This window comes from Dendrobates tinctorius, unplaced genomic scaffold (assembly GCF_039654945.1).
Source record: "Dendrobates tinctorius isolate UK_male_01 unplaced genomic scaffold, ASM3965494v1 ptg000165l, whole genome shotgun sequence".
Lineage (NCBI taxonomy): Eukaryota > Metazoa > Chordata > Amphibia > Anura > Dendrobatidae > Dendrobates > Dendrobates tinctorius.
Genome location: NW_027361832.1, coordinates 16,449,632 through 16,468,373, shown reverse-complemented (window position 1 = coordinate 16,468,373; position 18,742 = coordinate 16,449,632). Strand labels below are relative to the sequence as shown.

General features: G+C 42.9%; 1 protein-coding gene across 2 annotated transcripts in view; it reads right to left on the bottom strand.

Moving 5' to 3' along the window:
- The window catches only part of LOC141053169 (cytochrome P450 2D15-like), a 130,636-nt gene that overhangs the window by 14,652 nt on the left and 97,242 nt on the right, over positions 1-18,742 (bottom strand). For both annotated transcript variants that reach the window (XM_073550532.1, XM_073550531.1), the window contains exons 5-7: positions 13,668-13,841; positions 3,037-3,178; positions 812-999 (exon numbers count right to left, since the gene is read on the bottom strand). In XM_073550532.1, the coding sequence (XP_073406633.1) occupies positions 812-999; positions 3,037-3,178; positions 13,668-13,841 (504 nt within the window). The remainder of the gene's footprint in view (positions 1-811; positions 1,000-3,036; positions 3,179-13,667; positions 13,842-18,742) is intronic.

Here is an 18,742-nt window from a genome sequence, read left to right as displayed (position 1 = left end):
GGTACAGGAGAGCTCAGGGGACCCCATTTATCTCTCCTTTGATGTGCTATGATTGAAAGCTGACAGCTGCTGGGACGAATATAAAGCTAATTTTCACCTGAGAGCTGCGCTTTCTGTATGGTGGCCAGGGACTTTTCTAACACTACTACTAACCCTATATTTGCAGGTAGTGTTCTGCAATGTGACATGTTCCCTTAAAACTATGCCATTTACTAGGGAGCACGCAGTACCGATTTCTATGTTTACTGTACTCATTAATTTGTATAAGTATTTATGTTCAACTAAGTTCACCTCCCAAAAATGTTTATATGGTCATTTTTGTCAGACCAAGTAACATCATTTTGAAATACATAATATTTATTCATTTGCTTTTTTTCCAGTTTTGCGGGAATGTTGCAATGCAAGTAAAAAATCAATACCACCTTTTTTTTTTGGAGAGGGGTGGGAGTTGAAATGCCACTATAAATATTGTGCTTACTTAGTATTTTTAACTCATTGTTTGTTTCATAAGCTTTACTTAAATTATTATTTTTGTTGCTTATTGATAGGACTGCATATCATAATTTATTGATTTATTCTATGAATTGAAATATCATAGTTGCCAACAGTAGCAAATTTGTTCACTAATCCCAGGAACTGCAATTTCATCAGGAAAGTGGCTTGGTACAAGCCCCCAAAAGTGGAAATTCTTTAGTAGTTCCCTTAATATCGGAAGTCAACATAGCAACAATTGAATTATCAGACTATCTGGGATATTGGATGCTGAATTAAAAGCTTTTTACTGTACATTTTTCCACTCATAATACTCAACCTTGGGGATGTCAAATCCTTGGATATTTGTGTTTCTGTAAGTCATATGGGGCAAAGCTATAGGTAAGATGTTCCCATATCTCTGGACTTCATGGATGACTGCACTGGTATATGGCATTTTCGATTGATCTTCTATTGTTGGTACTCTGTCTCTGCCAATTACACGGTCAATTTCTTCATGAACCCTCTCTGCAAAAATAATAAATTACAGATATTTTTAAGTTTTATTTGGATTTGGCCAATATTACTTGTCTCAGGGAACGGGGAGCATAGGGTTGTTAGGCCATTCTGAAGACCTCCCACTAGGAACGCTTCAGTAACAACTTTATATTTATTGACAGGTACACTACTGAAGCTTCCTGAATGTATGCATGTAAAATAGGCCTGCGATGGATAACATACCGTGGCTTCTGTCACCCAAAATGTCTCCTTAGAAAATGTACAGGGTGGGCCATTTATATGAATGCACCTAAATAAAATGAGAATGGTTGGTGATATCAACTTCCTGTTTGTGGCACATTAGTATATGGGAGGGGGAAAACTTTTCATGATGGGTGGTGACCATGGCGGCAATTTTGAAGTCGGCCATTTTTTGATCCAATTTTATTTTTTTCAATGGGAAGAGGGTCATGATTCTATGATTCTATGATTCATGTGACACATAAAACTTATTGAGAATTTCACAAGAAAAACAATGGTGTGCTTGGTTTTAACGTATCTTTATTCTTTCATGAGTCATTTACAAGTTTATGACCACTTATAAAATGTGTTCAAAGTGCTGCCCAATTGTGTTGGATTGTCAATGCAACCCTCTTCTCCCACTCTTGATACACTGATAGCAACACCGCAGAAGAAATGCTGCACATCTCGTGTCTTCTTCACAGCATAGACAAGGCAATCTGTTGGCAAATAAGTTGCGCAGACATAATTTTTTTGTCCAGTTTTAAAAAACGGATTTCAGCAGGATCCGTTTAACATTAAAATCTATGGAAAACAAATCCGTTAATTAGCCATCCATTTTTCTCCCATTTGAAGCAGATCTGTTTTTTGCTTACTGGAGGTGGAAAGATAAATATTTAACCCCTTCATAGCGCACATAAGGAAAAAATTCCAAAAATACATAATTTGAAAGGTAACTCACCAAATCCTGACTGATGCACTGGCAGGATGCAGCAGAGCCCCATTGATAAAGGCTGGGGCAGCACAGGTGCATTCCACTGATGAGGACAGCCAGTAACCCAATATGGTCTGGCTGCCTAGTGGAAAAAAATGCACACAAATAAGGCTTGCATAAGACATAAGTCACACTGATAAGTGTGATGCAAAAGTGTCTGAACAGCCTATTGATGACGCCCATAGTATTAGCAGGCGGGCTTCTCAGCACTGTATACATGCATCACACAGAAAAACCAAGCCAACATGAAGGGTTCTAGCTGCATCCTGCAAAAATGATAAAAAGTGCAAAAAGATAAATAGATATGGGGTATTAGTTACTATTTTGGCCAAAGCAGATAAGCTCACAACCCAACGTCAAGGGTCCCCAGATATTCTGAGTTCCTACCACTAAATCTAAACAGGGCACATAAGGAAAAAATTCCAAAAATCCAAAAAAAAAAAAATTCCCCCTTTATCAATGGGGCTCTGCTGCATCCTGCCAGTGCGTCAGTCAGGGTTTGGTGAGTTACCTTTCAAATGATGTATTAACCCCTTCATAACCTTGTGATTTTCCGTTTTTGGGCTTTAATTTTTTCCCCCTATCCTTCAAAGAGCCATAACTTTATTTTTCTAGCTACAGAAAAGACAAAAAGGAGAGCCAGCAGATACAATTTCTGAACATATGAATTACAAAAGGTACGATGTCATTTCACTTACTTTGCAGGGGTGAGAGGATCCACCATTGGTCCCCTCTAATCCTGTCAACACAAATACTGTAAGCTCTGACTGAGACCTACCCTAGCAGTGGTTCCGTGGAGACACACTATCAGGCTTGATGAGGACAGACCTTCATGTTCCAACTTTCCTTTTCCGTAGTCTGGATGACAACGGACAAAAGTTGTTCCTGCACAACTTTTGCCAACAGATTGCTGCTGGATCCATTCTAATGGATGATTACTGGACATTGTGAACATTGCCTTACCTAACATTCAACTTCTGTCATGAGACACAAGTGTAATCACCTTTGGAGGTATACGTCAAGAAAATGACAATTGACTACTGACCACTTACTCTGGATGTGAGGATGAAGCAGCATCATCAAGAGAGACCAGCGCAGAGTGTTAGATGTCGTATCTGTTCCAGCTACAAAGAGATCCGATATTACCATGAGAAGTGTCTCTTCAGTAAAACTGCTCTTCGGAGTGTCTTTATTCTGGGTGCACAGAAACAATAGATATTGTTGGAGACCATAGAGACAAAGTTGCCTTCTCACTATTGCAAAATAAAGCCATAAATAAAGAAAAAAATAATTTAAAAAAACCCTCTACTAATAATACACTTACTGACCTGACTGGTGGCATTCTAGTAAGGAGCAGAGACTGTCACCCACTCTAGTAGACACTTGTCACTAGCAAACTCTTTCAATTAAAAGGATTCTGGACAATTATCAGATCACAGGACGATTCAGATAGAAATCAATTAGCTATCTCAATTATGACACTAACAACGCTGATGGTTGCCTGTTATGATTGAGTCACCGTAGGAGGCAGACACAAAAATAGAAGCTACGTCCAGAAAACCAGAGAAGTTGGCAACTATCAGATTGCAGACCCCTGAACCTATCAACACAACTAGCAGTAGCCGTGGGGGGTTCCTACGATGCCCTAGACCCCTCGATCACAGCCGGAGCGCTAAATAGCCTAAAGACAGAAAAGGAAATCTAAACTGCCCCAGAGCAGACCCCAAAGTAAAAGGCAGCCCCCAACATATAATGATGGTGAAGCAAGATGAAAAAACACTCACACAGATAGAAAGATAGACTGAGCAAAGACGGGGCCCAAGCTAACTAAACAGAACAGGAAAGGAAGGTTGCTGTCTGCAATCTGCCAAAACCCTATCAAAGACATAAGCCAACAAGCTGATATGAAAAAGACCCTGAAGCAGCTAGGCTTCAAAAACTAAATCAGCACTCAGGTATTTTCAGAAGACAGAGCTAAAGGAATTCAGCACACCCCAGCAGGGAATGGCAGAAATCCAGAAAAACAAAGCATAACAAAGTCAAAGCAAGAATGCAAAAAGCCGAGCAGAAAACTTAGCTTTAGAAGAGCAGGAATTCAGACTGGTCTCCAAGGATACCACAGAGAAATCACCCGCAGGGCAGAAGGGCGTCGGCAGCCTTATATCCAGTCAGTAACTCCACTCAGCCAGTCATCATCATCAGACTCAGGTGTTTGATAATCAGGCTCACTACCTTTCTTTACTAGAAGAGGGAGTTCCTCGGGCCTCAGTAGTGAAGGGGAAAATGAACTCACAACAGTACCTCCCCCTTGAGGAGGGGTCACCGAACCCTCAACCACGCCACCAGGGCGATCAGGGTGAGCCCGATGAAAGGCACGCACCAATCTTTTGGCATGAATATCAGAGGCAGAGACCCAGGAATTATCCTCCTGACCATAACCCTTCCACTTAACCAAATACTGGAGTCTCCGTCTAGCCAGACGGGAATCCAGTACTTTCTCTACCTCATATTCCATGTTACCTTCAACCAATACAGGGTCTGGAGGTGCCACCCCCGGAACAACAGGTTCAACAAACCTCTTCAACAAAGATTTATGGAACACATTATGGCTTTTAAATGTGACAGGAAGAGCCAAACGAAAAGAGACCGGATTAATAATCTCCAAAATCTTGTAAGGTCCAATAAATCTAGGCTTAAACTTAGGAGAAGCCATCTTCATAGCAATATTTTTTGATGATAACCACACCATATCACCAACCTTAAACTGGGGACCAATGGTCCTATGTCGGTTGGAAAACCGCTGGGCCTTTTCCTGGGAGAGAGATAACTTATCCACCACTTGGTACCAGATCTGGTGCATTCTCTCCACCACAGTGTCAACACCTGGGCAGGCAGAGGGCTCCACCTGTCCTGAAGAAAATCGAGGATGAAACCCAAAGTTACAAAAAAAAGGTGACATCAAAGTGGCAGAACTAGCTCTATTACTTAAAGCAAATTCGGCCAAGTGCAAAAATGAAACCCAATCATCCTGATCAGCAGAAATAAAACATCTCAAATATGACTCCAAGGTCTGGTTTGTTCTCTCTGTCTGCCCATTGGTCTGAGGGTGAAAAGCAGAGGAGAAGGACAACTGAATTCCCAGCTTGGAACAGAAAGTTCTCCAAAATCTAGACACAAACTGGACTCCTCTGTCAGATACAATGTTCTCAGGAATCCCGTGCAAGCGAACCACCTGTTATATAAACAGGGGCACCAACTCAGAGGAAGACGGCAACTTAGGGAGTGGTACAAGATGAACCATCTTAGAGAACCTATTTACAAATCACCCAAATAACAGTCATCCTTTGAGAGACAGGCATATCAGAGATGAAATCCATTGAAATATGGGTCCATGGCCTCTTGGGGACAGGCAAAGTCATCAACAACCCACTAGAGCGAGAACACGATTTAGACCGGGAGCACGTCCCATAGGACTGCACAAAATTCCTGACATCACGAGACAAGGAGGGCCACCAAAAAGACCGACTCACCAGATCTCTAGTACCAAAAATACCTGGATGACCAGCCAAAGCAGAGCAATGAACTTCAGACATCACTCTCTTCTTCCACTGGTCATGAACATACAACTTTCCACTGGGACAACGCTCAGGTTTGTCCTCCTGGAACTCTTCCAGAGCACGTCTCAAATCGGGCGAGATGGCAGAAAGAACTACCCCTTCACCTAAGATGGTAGCAGGCTTGGTCACCACAGGAGAATCAGCAAAGAAGCTCCTAGAGAGGGCGTCTGCCTTGACATTCTTAGTTCCAGGAAGAAAAGAAACCACAAAATCAAAACGTGTAAAAAACAAGGCCCACCTAGCCTGTCTAGGGTTCAAGCGCTTAGCCGACTCTAGGTAAATCAAATTCTTGTGGTCAGTGAGGACCACGACTTGATGCTTAGCTCCCTCCAACCAATGTCTCCACTCCTCAAATGCCCATTTCATGGCCAACAGTTCCCGATTCCCCACATCATAGTTACGTTCAGATGGAGAGAACTTTCGGGAAAAGAAAGCACAGGGATTCATTTTAGCTGTTACAGGATCCTTTTGGGACAAAACAGCTCCTGCACCAATCTCAGAAGCATCCACCTCTACCTGGAACGGAAGTGAGACATCAGGTTGCCGCTAAACCGGGCCGGAGGTGAATCTTCGCTTCAGCTCCTGAAAGGAAGAAACAGCCTCCGGAGACCAATTTAACACATCAGCACCCTTCTTAGTCAAATCAGTCAATGGCTTGGCAATACTAGAAAATTTTGCTATAAATTTCCGATAAAAATTAGCAAAACCCAAAAACTTCTGGAGGGCCTTCAAAGAAGTGGGCTGAACCCAATCGTAAATGGCCTGTACCTTGGCCGGGTCCATTTCAATAGTTGATGGGGACAAAATAAATCCCAAAAAAGAAATCCTCTGTACTCCAAAAAGGCATTTAGATCCTTTGACATACAGGGAATTCTCCCTCAAGATCCGGAACACAGTCCGAACATGTTCCACATGAGAATCCCAATCCTTGGAGAAGATCAAAATATCATCCAGATAGATAATCAAAAATTTATCGACAAAATCTCGGAAAATATCATTCATGAAGCACTGGAAGACAGAAGGGGCATTAGTGAGCCCAAAAGGCATCACCAGGTACTCAAAATGTCCCTCCGGAGTATTAAACGCCGTCTTCCATTCATCCCCATGCTTAATGCGAATAAGATTATACGCCCCCCTGAGGTCAAGCTTGGTAAACCAGCAAGCACCTTTAACTCTGGAGAATAGATCAGAAATCAGGGGTAACGGATACTGATATTTAACAGTAATTTTGTTGAGGGCACGATAATCAATACAAGGTCTTAATGATCCATCCTTTTTGGCTACAAAAAAAAAACCGGCACCTAAGGGTGACGAGGGTGGTCTAATATGACCCTTCTCCAACGCCTCCTTAATATAGGATCGCATAGCCTCGTGCTCGGGTACAGATAAATTGAAGAGTCGACCCTTGGGAAATTTACACCCCGGGCTTAGTTCATTTGCACAGTCATAACTCCTATGAGGAGGCAGAGACGCAGACTCATTCTCACTAAATACATCATAAAAGTCCGCCAAATAATCAGGAACATCATGCGACTGAGGAGAGGTGGAAAACACCGGAGCCTCACTAAAGGCACACCGACAACCAACTCACCACAGACACAGATTTCCAATCCAAAACTGGATTATGAATTTGTAACCAGGGAAACCCCAGAACAATAGCATCATGCAGATTATGCAACACCAAAAATCTGCAATTTTCTTGATGGTCTGGGGCGACCCGCATTACCACCTGGGTCCAAAACTGAGGTTTATTTTTAGCCAAAGGAGTAGCATCAATCCCCCTCAAAGGGATAGGTGTCTGCAGAGGTGTCATCGGAAATCCACAACGTTTAGCAAAATCCAAGTCCATTAGGTTTAGGGCTGCTCCCGAATCCACAAAAGCCTTGGAGGAAAATGTGGACAGGGAGCAGATCAGAGTAATAGCCAGAAGAAACTTAGGTTGAACACCACCAACAGAAAACGTGTGTGCAAAGCGTTTCTCTCGTTTAGGACAGACAGAAATAATATGCGAGGCATCTCCACAGAAAAAACACAACTTATTACGCCTTCTGAACTCCTGACGCTGCTCTCTGGAAAAAACTCTATCACATTGCATAGGTTCAGACATTTGTTCAACAGGTGGCAACACCTCTCGTGCAGCTTTGCGTTCGCGCAAACGCCGATCAACCTGAATGCCTAATGACATAGAATCATCAAGACCAGAGAGAACAGGAAATCCCACCATAGTATCTTTTACGGCTTCTGACAACCCCTTCCGAAAGAGAGCAGCCAAGGCATTATCATTCCAGGTAGTAAGTACTGCCCACTTTTGGAATTTTTGACAGTACAATTCTGCAGAATCACGACCCTGGTTCAATGCCAGCAGGGTCTTTTCAGCCTGATCAATGGCATTAGGTTCGTCATACAACAACCCCAAGGCCTGAAAAAATGCGTTCACATTAGTCAGAATAGGATCATCTGGTTTCAAAGAAAACGCCCAATCCTGGGGATCGCCACGCAGCAAAGAGATGACAATTTTAACCTGCTGCGCGGAGCTCCCTGACGAGTTAGGCTTCAAGGCAAAAAATAATTTACAATTATTTTTGAAATTCAAAAATTAAGACCGATCCCTAAAAAATACATCAGGTGTAGGAATCTTAGGTTCAGCAGCATGTGAATGAGCAAGGTAGGCGGAAATTCCCCGCACTTCCGCAGCGAGCTGCTCCACACGATCAGACAATAGCTTTATCTCCATTGAGAGAAAAAAAAATTCCCCCTACGGCCTCAGAGATATAGAGGAAAAAATATACACTTTTTTTTACAATTCTTTCCTGCTATAGAGTACCCTAGGATCTGCGGTATGGCGGGTGATTCTGTTATGATTGAGTCACCGTAGGAGGCAGACACAAAAATAGAAGCTACGTCCAGAAAACCAGAGACGTTGGCAACTACCAGATTGCAGACCCCTGAACCTATCAACACAACTAGCAGTAGCCGTGGGGGGTTCCTACGATGCCCTAGACCCCTCGATCACAGCCGGAGCGCTAAATAGCCTAAAGACAGAAAAGGAAATCTAAACTGCCCCAGAGCAGACCCCAAAGTAAAAGGCAGCCCCCAACATATAATGACGGTGAAGCAAGATGAAAAAACACTCACACAGATAGAAAGATAGACTGAGCAAAGACGGGGCCCAAGCTAACTAAACAGAACAGGAAAGGAAGGTTGCTGTCTGCAATCTGCCAAAACCCTATCAAAGACATAAGCCAACAAGCTGATATGAAAAAGACCCTGAAGCAGCTAGGCTTCAAAAACTAAATCAGCACTCAGGTATTTTCAGAAGACAGAGCTAAAGGAATTCAGCACACCCCAGCAGGGAATGGCAGAAATCCAGAAAAACAAAGCAAAACAAAGTCAAAGCAAGAATGCAAAAAGCCGAGCAGAAAACTTAGCTTTAGAAGAGCAGGAATTCAGACTGGTCTCCAAGGATCCCACAGAGAAATCACCCGCAGGGCAGAAGGGCGTCGGCAGCCTTATATCCAGTCAGTAACTCCACTCAGCCAGTCATCATCATCAGCCTCAGGTGTTTGATAATCAGGCTCACTACCTTTCTTTACCAGAAGAGGGAGTTCCTCGGGCCTCAGTAGTGAAGGGGAAAATGAACTCACAACAGTTGCCTCTGTCTAGGTCTAATTTGGTCTAGGTCTCCAGAGACACTGAGCCCCGAAGCTATCACCCCAAACCAGGTGCAAGATACGGAGCCCCAGCAGGGACCCTTCAAGGCCATGGACAATACCTCCAGTGGCACAGTCAATGTGGCTTTCTGGGTGGAATTTGCAGTGCCGACCTGGTATTCAGGAGGAGGGGAATGATGCCACTGGCCCGTCCTCCTCATCCGGTAATCAGGAAATGCATCCTGTGCATTCAACCAGCGCCCGAAAGGAGAAAACAGATCAGATGGCAATGCGACCTACAGTACTTAACATTCGTGATAGAGGCACTGCAGGTCTTGTCAGCCTGCTACAAGAGGTGGAAGGCAGGAAGCGGAGAAGGCAGTCTGCATGGGTGGAGCTGGATAAATTCGAGAAGTGCTGGCTGTAGGCGTACTGCCGAAGTCCTTGTGTCATGAAACAGATGTCAGGTGACCCGGGACCAGGGGCTCCTTCCCTGTCCCTAACACTATGGGGCTCCTGTTATGATTAGGTCACCGAGGAGGATAGCCGGGGAATAAGCTAGGCAACCAGAAAACCAGAAAGGTTGGTAACTAAGCAAATACAGACCCCTAAACTAACAACACAACTAGAATTAGCCGTGGGACGTATCTATGATGACCTAGATGCCTCGGCACAGCCAAAGAGTTAACTAAGCCTAAAGCAAGAAAGGGGAGAGCTAAACTGCCCCGGAGTAGAACCCCAAAGGAATAGATAGCCCCCAAACATATATTGCCGTGAGACAAGATGAGGCACAAACACAGGCAGAAAATAGAGTAAGCAAACTTTCTAGATAGAACAGGACAGGAAAGATACTGTCTGCAATCACGCAAAAAACCCTAAGAAAAATCCAACACGTCTGATATGCAAAAATACTGAGGCCACACGACCTCTCCCCCATTAGATAAGCATTCTGGTGTGAACTGGAAGCAAAACAAAAGATACTGATATAACAGGGGACTAGCAATACTGAACAGACTGACATAAGCTGTGACATATGGAACGGGGTCCAGCACTGGTCCCAGCCGGGAACAATGCTGAACCCACACAGTAAAGCAGAAAGCAGAGAAAGGCAAAAACTGGATCAAGTGCAAAAAGATTCCAGCAAAGAAATCACTTATCTGAACGATGCAGGACCAAGCAGGGGGCAAGCGGACTTCACAATGCACAGGAAGAAAACCAAATCACCAGCAACAACTGAGGGAAGCTTGCTGACTTAAATCTTCCCAGTCTGTAACACCTGATCGCCACTCATCCTCTTTAGGTGATTGACTTCTGTCAACCTGACCAGCTGTATTACCCGCAGAAACCACCAGAGGGAGCCCAAACTCAGAAGTCAGGTTACAAGTGTTCACAACAGGCTCCCTAGCTTGCCCTACTCCCTGGGATACTTAAGAAGGTGAAGATGCCGGGCCTCTGCCCTTGCCTTATCTCCTGAGTTAGTTCTCCATCTGTTCTCTTCCAACACCCAGGGAAGAGGAGCGTGTTGTGAGTTCATTTTCCCCTTCGTCACTGAGGTCTGGTGAACTCCCTATTCTGGTAAAGGAAGGTAATGAGCCTGATTATCAGGCACCGGAGTCTAATGATGATGACTGGCTGAGTGGAGTCACGGACTGGATATAAGGCTGCCGACGCCCTTCTGCCCTGCGGGTGATTTCTCTGTGGACTTCTAGGAAACCAGTCTGATTCCTGCTCCTCTAAAGCTAAGTTTTCTGCTTTGCCTTTTAGCATTTGTGTTTTGTTTTTGTTTGCCTTGCTTTTCTGGATTCTTCCATTACCTGCTGGGGTGAGCTGATTCTCCTTTTGCCGGTTGCTCTGTCTTCAGAATATTCCTGAGTACTGACATAGTCTTTTTGAAGCCTAGCGTCTTCAGGGCCTTTTTCACTGTCAGTCTGTTGGCTCTTATTTTCATAGGGTTTTTCACGGATTGCAGACAGCAGCCTTCCTGTCCTTTTCTATCTAGTTAGCTTGGGCCCCGTCTTTGCTCAGTCTATCTTTCTGTCTGTGTTGTGTTCTTTCTTCTTGCTTCACCGTCATTATATGTGGGGGGCTGCCTTTTGCTTTGGGGTCTGCTCTGGGGCAGTTTAGATTTCCCTTTCTGTCTTTAGGCTATTTAATTCTCCGGCTGTGATCGAGGGGTCTAGGGCATCGTAGGAACCCCCCACGGCTACTGCTAGTTGTGTTGATAGGTTCAGGGGTCTGCAATCCGATAGCTGCCAACCTCTCTGGTTTTCTGGACTTAGCTAGCATTTCTGTTTTTTGCCTCCTACGGTGACTCAATCATAACAGGAGCGCTACTGTGCACCATAGTACACCAACCCTACAAACAAGGCAACACAAACAAGGGTTAACAGAAAACTCCAGACATACAAAATATTCACTCACATATAACAGAGGAATGCATCGGGATGTGAAGGTAGGGGGATAAACCAAAATAGAGAAGGATAGGGAATTAACACCCATACAAACCAAGCAACAGTCACCAATAACTACTCCAACTCTCCTCATAAGAACTCCTCTCCCTGTTAGCTATGCAGCAACAAAGCTGGCTCTGACAATGATTTGTATCAGGGTCCAGATTATAAAGGAATAAGAAGTGACTAACCGAGCTCAGCTGTGAGCACAGGGATCTCCATCATGGCCGATTAACCCCTGTTCTGCCAGAAGGAATAAACACATTTAAAATGAAGGTGAAGTGCTTGTTCTCAGCACCAGTGTAGGAGCAATCAGATACTTCGGTCTTCTGACTCCACACTGTCACGGTATCCCGTGACACCTTGCTTCATCTCCTAGACGGCGAGCGCAGTCCAACCATCACAGACCAAGCGACGAGATGACTGCATCAGGTACTTCTAGCAATGTTTCTGTGCCTGAGGCTGTATCCAAGGAGGACAGACAGTTGACATCAAACAGTGAGGAGCGGAGCGGAGGATATGAGACGACTGTTTCGAGCACCACTCGTAGTCAGCATGGCATATGAATGTGTTGAATGACAATTTGAGTGTGGTTGGTGGGGACAGTGAGGTAGCGTTGTCTGGTTCTGGTGATGTTGGTGGAGTAAGAGCTACTGATGTGGCAGTCGAATTTGTTAGGATGTTTAGGTGTTTGCCCGCCCCGGCAGCTGTTAGCGTTGCTCCAGTGGCTCCACTGCAGGTGTTAGCATTGTTGTTCCAGTGGCTTCTGTGGCCACCGCTGTGGATTTGGTGCGTCTGGATGATATACAGTAGGTAGGGGAGAAGTATATGCATGCTTTGATGATCCATTAGGTGCTCATTTAAAACCAGATGTTAGGGATAAGATATGGAAGGATGAATATGTGGAAATTTTTTCTTTACTGCCACTTGATGTCATGATACAGGCCAGGTCCTGCTGCGTACCTCTGACTCTACTCGTGTCTGTTTACCTTCCTTCCACCCACCTCTGCTCCTTATCTCTCTGTGTGTTTGGATTACCCGGTATTTGACTTTTCTCATGGCACCTGGGTAAAATATGTGTGGGTGTGGCAAGAATAGCAGGAACTTGTTGACTCCTTCGAGGATCGAGTTTTTCAGTTGTACCTTTACTATATATGTATGATTGGCAGAGAATTTGAGGAGGATGTATCTTTTGCAGTTCTTTCTGGCAAGATAGAACATTTAGCATTTTTCTTTAAGCTAATGGGTTGGAAGAATGTTAACAAGGATTCCTTGGTCTGTCAGGCATTGAAAGCTTTTCGTAAGAAATACACAGCTAAGAATTTAAAGATGTCCGATATCTTTTGTAATTTTAGGCCAGCTGCTGGACCATCTTAGGACTGTTTGCAGGTCAGAGCATGTATAATGTTGCTCGTTTGGGATGGCTTTAGGTTTGGCCTTTTTCTGATGCATTCAAGGTGAGGATACACTCTGCACACCATCTGACATGCACTGTGAGCTGTAAGGTCTTAAATAGACAGGTGTGTGCCTTTTCAAATCAAGTCCTTTAAGTTTAATTAAACACAGCTGGACTGCAATGAAGGAGTAGAACCATCTCAATGAGGATCACATGGAAATAGACGGGATGTGAATTAAATATGAGTGTCTGAGCAAAGGTTCTGAATACTTATGACCATGTGATATTTCAGTTTTTCTTTTTTAATAAATTTGCAAAAAATTTCTACATTTCTGTTTTTTTTTCAGTCAAGATGGGGTGCAGAGTATACATTAATGAGAAAAAAATGAACTTTTTTGAATTTACTAAATGACTGCAATGAATCAAAGAGTGAAAAATTTAAAAGGGTCTGAATACTTTCCGTACACACTGTAGGTACATGTGGTATCCATGGAAAAAAAACAAAAAAGGATGTCACATGTACCTGAAACATGAACATGTGGAGGAGGGGTTAACACAGTATTTGCTTACCTTTTCTATTTCCTCAAAAAAGGCATCAATGAAGTCCCTCCTGCTTGCAGGATCCCAGGTGTCCCTGTGTTTCTGGATGATCGATCGTAAAAAGTTTAGGTAAGTGCGTTGGATACTGAAAACTTTCTGATGTGGCCCAGGCACTTTCATTAGCCACGGGAAGATTTTGTACAGCTAAAGGGAAAACATTATTATAAGGATCTTACCCTTCATGAGACCAACTTGCAAAAGATTCAATAGAGTGGAGAGTTCAATGCGTGATTAATGCTGAGGAGCAGATTTTATACAACAATGTATCAATACAGCAAAACTTTCATGTCAGTAGTCTGGTACTTTTGATTGGAGTTGAGCGAATTTGTTTGAGTCCCTGCTTAGTCGGCAAGCTATAGCGCTTACCGAATAAGATGCAGATGGAATCTGGATACATGGAGCGTGCAAGCTGATCAGCTGATCAGCGCCGCAGCTGCATGTGTCGCTGCAGCTGCATGTGTCGCGACTGTGTCACTGTCACAACACATGCATGGAGAGAAAACATCGCATAGCACTCGGACCAGTGTTGATCTATGGGGCAGCTCACATCACTGTTCATTTTCTTGGACGTATTCAGCGTTCGTGTAAAATCACAGCATGCTGCGATTGTACGCATATATTGGCTGAGACTCACCAATGCAAGCCTATGGGTGCAAGAAAAAAAATCGCACAGCACTCACACCATGCCAAACATCAAGGTATACCCATATCAGAGCAATCCTAGCCAATGTATTTAAAACCTGACCATGTGAATAGTACCTACTGTATATGAGCAGGATTCAGAAAGATAATGCCTGATGTGATTAGTTGATACGTTTTTTGAAAAAAATGTATACTAAGCCGCTCTACCAAATGTCTTGCACACCGTGTCCACATCAGGCATTACCTTTCTGAATCCTGCTCATATATGTACTATTATTACTACTGTTATATATATATTTTTTACAACAGAGTATTTTTACACATTTGTTATACTGTGTTTTTTCTGTGTGTCAGTTTTTGGGTGGTGTGAACACTGTCCTACCGACTTGTTCACTATGTGCATGGCTCATGTGTTTGTATTCTATTAGTTTCTTGCTTTTGCAAATTTTAGGAGGTCCCCGCCCTTCTCTTGTGGGCCATGCACATAAAAAGCTGTCTTGCACAGCGTGTGCACATCAGGCATTACCTTTCTGAATCCTGCTCATATAGGTACTATTCACATGGTCAGGTTTTAAATACATTGGTTAGGACTGCTCTGAGATGGGTATACCTTGACGTTTGGTGGAGCGGCTCAGTTCACATTTTTTGCAAAAAAAGTATCAACTAAATACCCTGTTTTTGTTATCATCTTTTTACTAGCACTTGCTGTTTACTGTTATATATATATACTACCTGAAGAGACCGGCGCTGGCATAGTAACTAACTGTGGTTAGTTATAGAAAATTATAATTATCCTCCATCCCATAGTCCCGTGCCCATATACCCATCATACATATCCACGATCCCATAGGCCTGTGCCCATATACCCATCATACATATCCTCCATCCCATAGTCGAGTCCCTATATACCCATCACACATCCTCCATCCCATAGTCCCATGCCCATATACCCATCATACATATTCTCCATCCCATAGTCCCATGCCCATATACCCATCATACATATTCTCATCTCATAGTCCCATGCCCATATACCCATCATACATATTCGCCATCCCATAGTCGAGTGCCCATATACCCATCACACATCCTTCATCTCATAGTCCCATGCCCATATGCCCATCATACATATCCGCCATCTCATAGTCCCATGCCCATATACACATCACACATCCTCCATCCCATAGTCCCGTGCCCATATACATATCTGCCATCCCATAGTCCCGTGCCCATATACCCGTCATACATATCCTCCATCCCATAGTCCAGTGCCCATATACCCATCACACATCCTCCATCCCATAGTCCCATGCCCATATACACATCCGCCATCCCATAGTCCCATGCCCATATACCCATCATACATATCCTCCATCCCATAGTCCCGTGCCCATATACATATCCTCCATCCCATAGTCCCGTGCCCATATACCTGTCATACATATCCTCCATCCCATAGTCCGGTGCCCATATACTCATCACACATCCTCCATTCCATAGTCAACCATTATGACATCATAATGAGCGGCGGCGGGGCTTGCAAACTATGATGACATCACCGTCGCCATGGCAACCATTGTGACATCATAAAGAGGGGCGGGGCTTGACGTGCACACACTGCTTCCCCAGTATGCAAATAGGGGCATTGTGACATCATAATGAGGGGCGGGGCTTGACACGCACACACTTTTCCCCCCAGTATATAGATAGGGGCAAAATTGTTTGGTGAATTAGAACGTGCGGGGTTAAAGTTTCGCCTCACAACATAGCTTAGGACGCTCTCGGAGTCCAGACGTGTGACTGTGCCAAATTTTGTGGCTGTAGCTGCGACGGTGCGGATGCCTATCCCGGACATACACACATACACACACACATACATACTGTACATACACACATACATACACACTTTGAGCTTTATATATTAGATTTTACAGCAGAGTATTTTTACACATTTGTTATACTGTGTTTTTTCTGTGTTGCCATCCCCCCCCAAGTCTCGTTGTGTGGCTAAGCAGTACTGAACAGCCACATATGGGGTATTTCTACATTCATCAAAAATTGTGGGACAAAATTTGGTGCCATTTTGCCCATTTCCTAGTGTGAAAATGTAAAACTTGGGGTTAAAACACAATATTGGTGGTAAAAATGTAAATTATTTTTTCTTCACTTACTAGGGGTATAAAATTTTATGACACACCTGTGGTGTCAATATAACCACTGCACCCCTAGATGAATTCATTGAGATGTTTAGCTTGTAAAATGGGGTCACTTATGGGGGGGTGGTTCTGTTGTTCTGGCTCCTCGGACTCTGCCAATGTGACAAGGCACCCTCAAACCAGTGCAGCAAAATATGCACTTTAATATGGCATTCCTTCCCTTCAGAGCTTTGCACTGTGCCTCAAAAGTAGTTTTCAACAACATATGGGGTATCGGTGAACTTAGGAGAAATTAAACAACACATTTTGGGGTCCATTTTCTCCTATTACCCTTGTGAAAATATAAACTTTGGAGCTAAAAAAGATTTTTGTGGAAAAAATTTGATTTTTTTTTAATTTTACGGTTCAACTTTATAAAATACTGTGAAGCACTTGGAGGTTCAAGGTGTTGAATACTCATCTAGATAAGTTCCCTAAGGGGTCTAGTTTCTAAAATGATGTCAATTGTGGGTTTTTTTCACTGCCTAGGTACATCAGGGGTTCTCTAAATGCGATATGGCGTCGGCTAATTATTCCAGCAAATTTTGCATTCAAAAAGTCAAATGGCGCATCTTGCATTCCAAACCCTGCCATGTGCCCAAATTGTTGTTTTCCTCCACATATTGGGTATCTGCGTTCACAGGAGAAATTGCAAAACACATTGTATGGAGTCATTTCTCCTGTTACCCTTATGAAAATGCAAAATTTGGAGCTAAAAATAATTTTTGTGAGAAAAGTGTGATTTTTTTCTTTTCGCGGTTCAAAGTTATAAACTTCTGTGAAGCACCTGGGGGTTCACAGTGCTTAATACACATCTAGATAAGTTCCCTGAGGGGTCTAGTTTCCAAAATGGTGTCACTTGTGGGGGCTTTTCATTATTTAGGACATCAGGGGCTCTCCAAACGTGACATGGCATCCGGTAATTATGCTAGCAAATTTTACATTCAAAAAGTGAAATGGCACTCCTTCCCTTGTGAGCTCTGCCGTGTGCCCAAACAGTGGCCTTCCCCCACATAAGGGGTATCGACATGCACAGGAGAAATTGGACTATTGTATGGTACATTTTCTCCTGTTACCCTTGTAAAAGTAAAAAAAAATTAAGTCTAAAGGAAAATTTTTGTGAAAGAAAGTTAAATGTTTATCTTTTCCTTCAACATTCCATTAATTCATGTGAAGCACCTGAAGGGTTAATAAACTTCTTGAATGTGGTTTTGAGTACCTTGAGGGGTGCAGTTTTTAGAATGTTGTCACTTTTGAGTATTTTCCGTCATATAGGCTTCTCAAAGTCACTTCAAATGTGAGGTGGTCCCTAAAAAAATGGATTTGCAAATTTTGTTGTAAAAATGAGAAATCGCTTGTCAACTTTTAACCCTTATAACTTCCTAACAAAAAATTAAGTTTCAAAAATTGTGCTGATGTAAAGTAGACATGTGGTAAATGTTATTTTTTAACTATTTTGCGTGCTATAACTCTCTGATTTAAGAGCATAAAAAGTAAAAGTTTGAAAATTGCTACATTTTCAAGATTTTCGCCAGTTTTCTGACTTTTTCATAAATAAATGCAAGTCATATCAAAGAAATGTTCCCACTATCATGAAGTACAATAAGTTACAAAAAAAACTCCATTGAAGCGTTCCAGAGTTATTACCTCATAAAGTGAGAGTGGTCAGAAATGAAGAAATTGTACTGTTCGGGAAGGTGAAAACAGGCTTTGGGGTCAAGGGTTAAGTGTTCCCTTTATTTTTTTGAGCAGTGTATATTCAGTCATAGTCTGGGTTTCCATATGTATAGGGTCTATTTATATCAACTGAAAAAGCCTCCCTCAGGCAGAATTGTTGCAAATCAGTCTCATACAGGTATCTACAACAGGAAAGTTGTGACGTCAGAGTTGCTGTTGGAGAGAGGTATGAGATCGAAGCAACAGTGGTCAGGCTACTTATGTCAAAAACTAATCAAAATGAATTGGCGTACTAAGTCCAAAAATTGGTAAAAAGGTATAAATTTATTAAACACATAATTAATACAATGACATAATTTCGTCCATCAGTAGAGTATATAGAAAACAATAACAAGAGACACAAAAATCAGCAGGATCATTTAGATTATGGCTGAAAGTGTCCTGGCTAAACGGACAAGTACATAAATAAAGTGCTAAGTGCTTATTTTGAATGGGAGCAGGTAGGATGAACATCAGTATTTTCATTAAGTC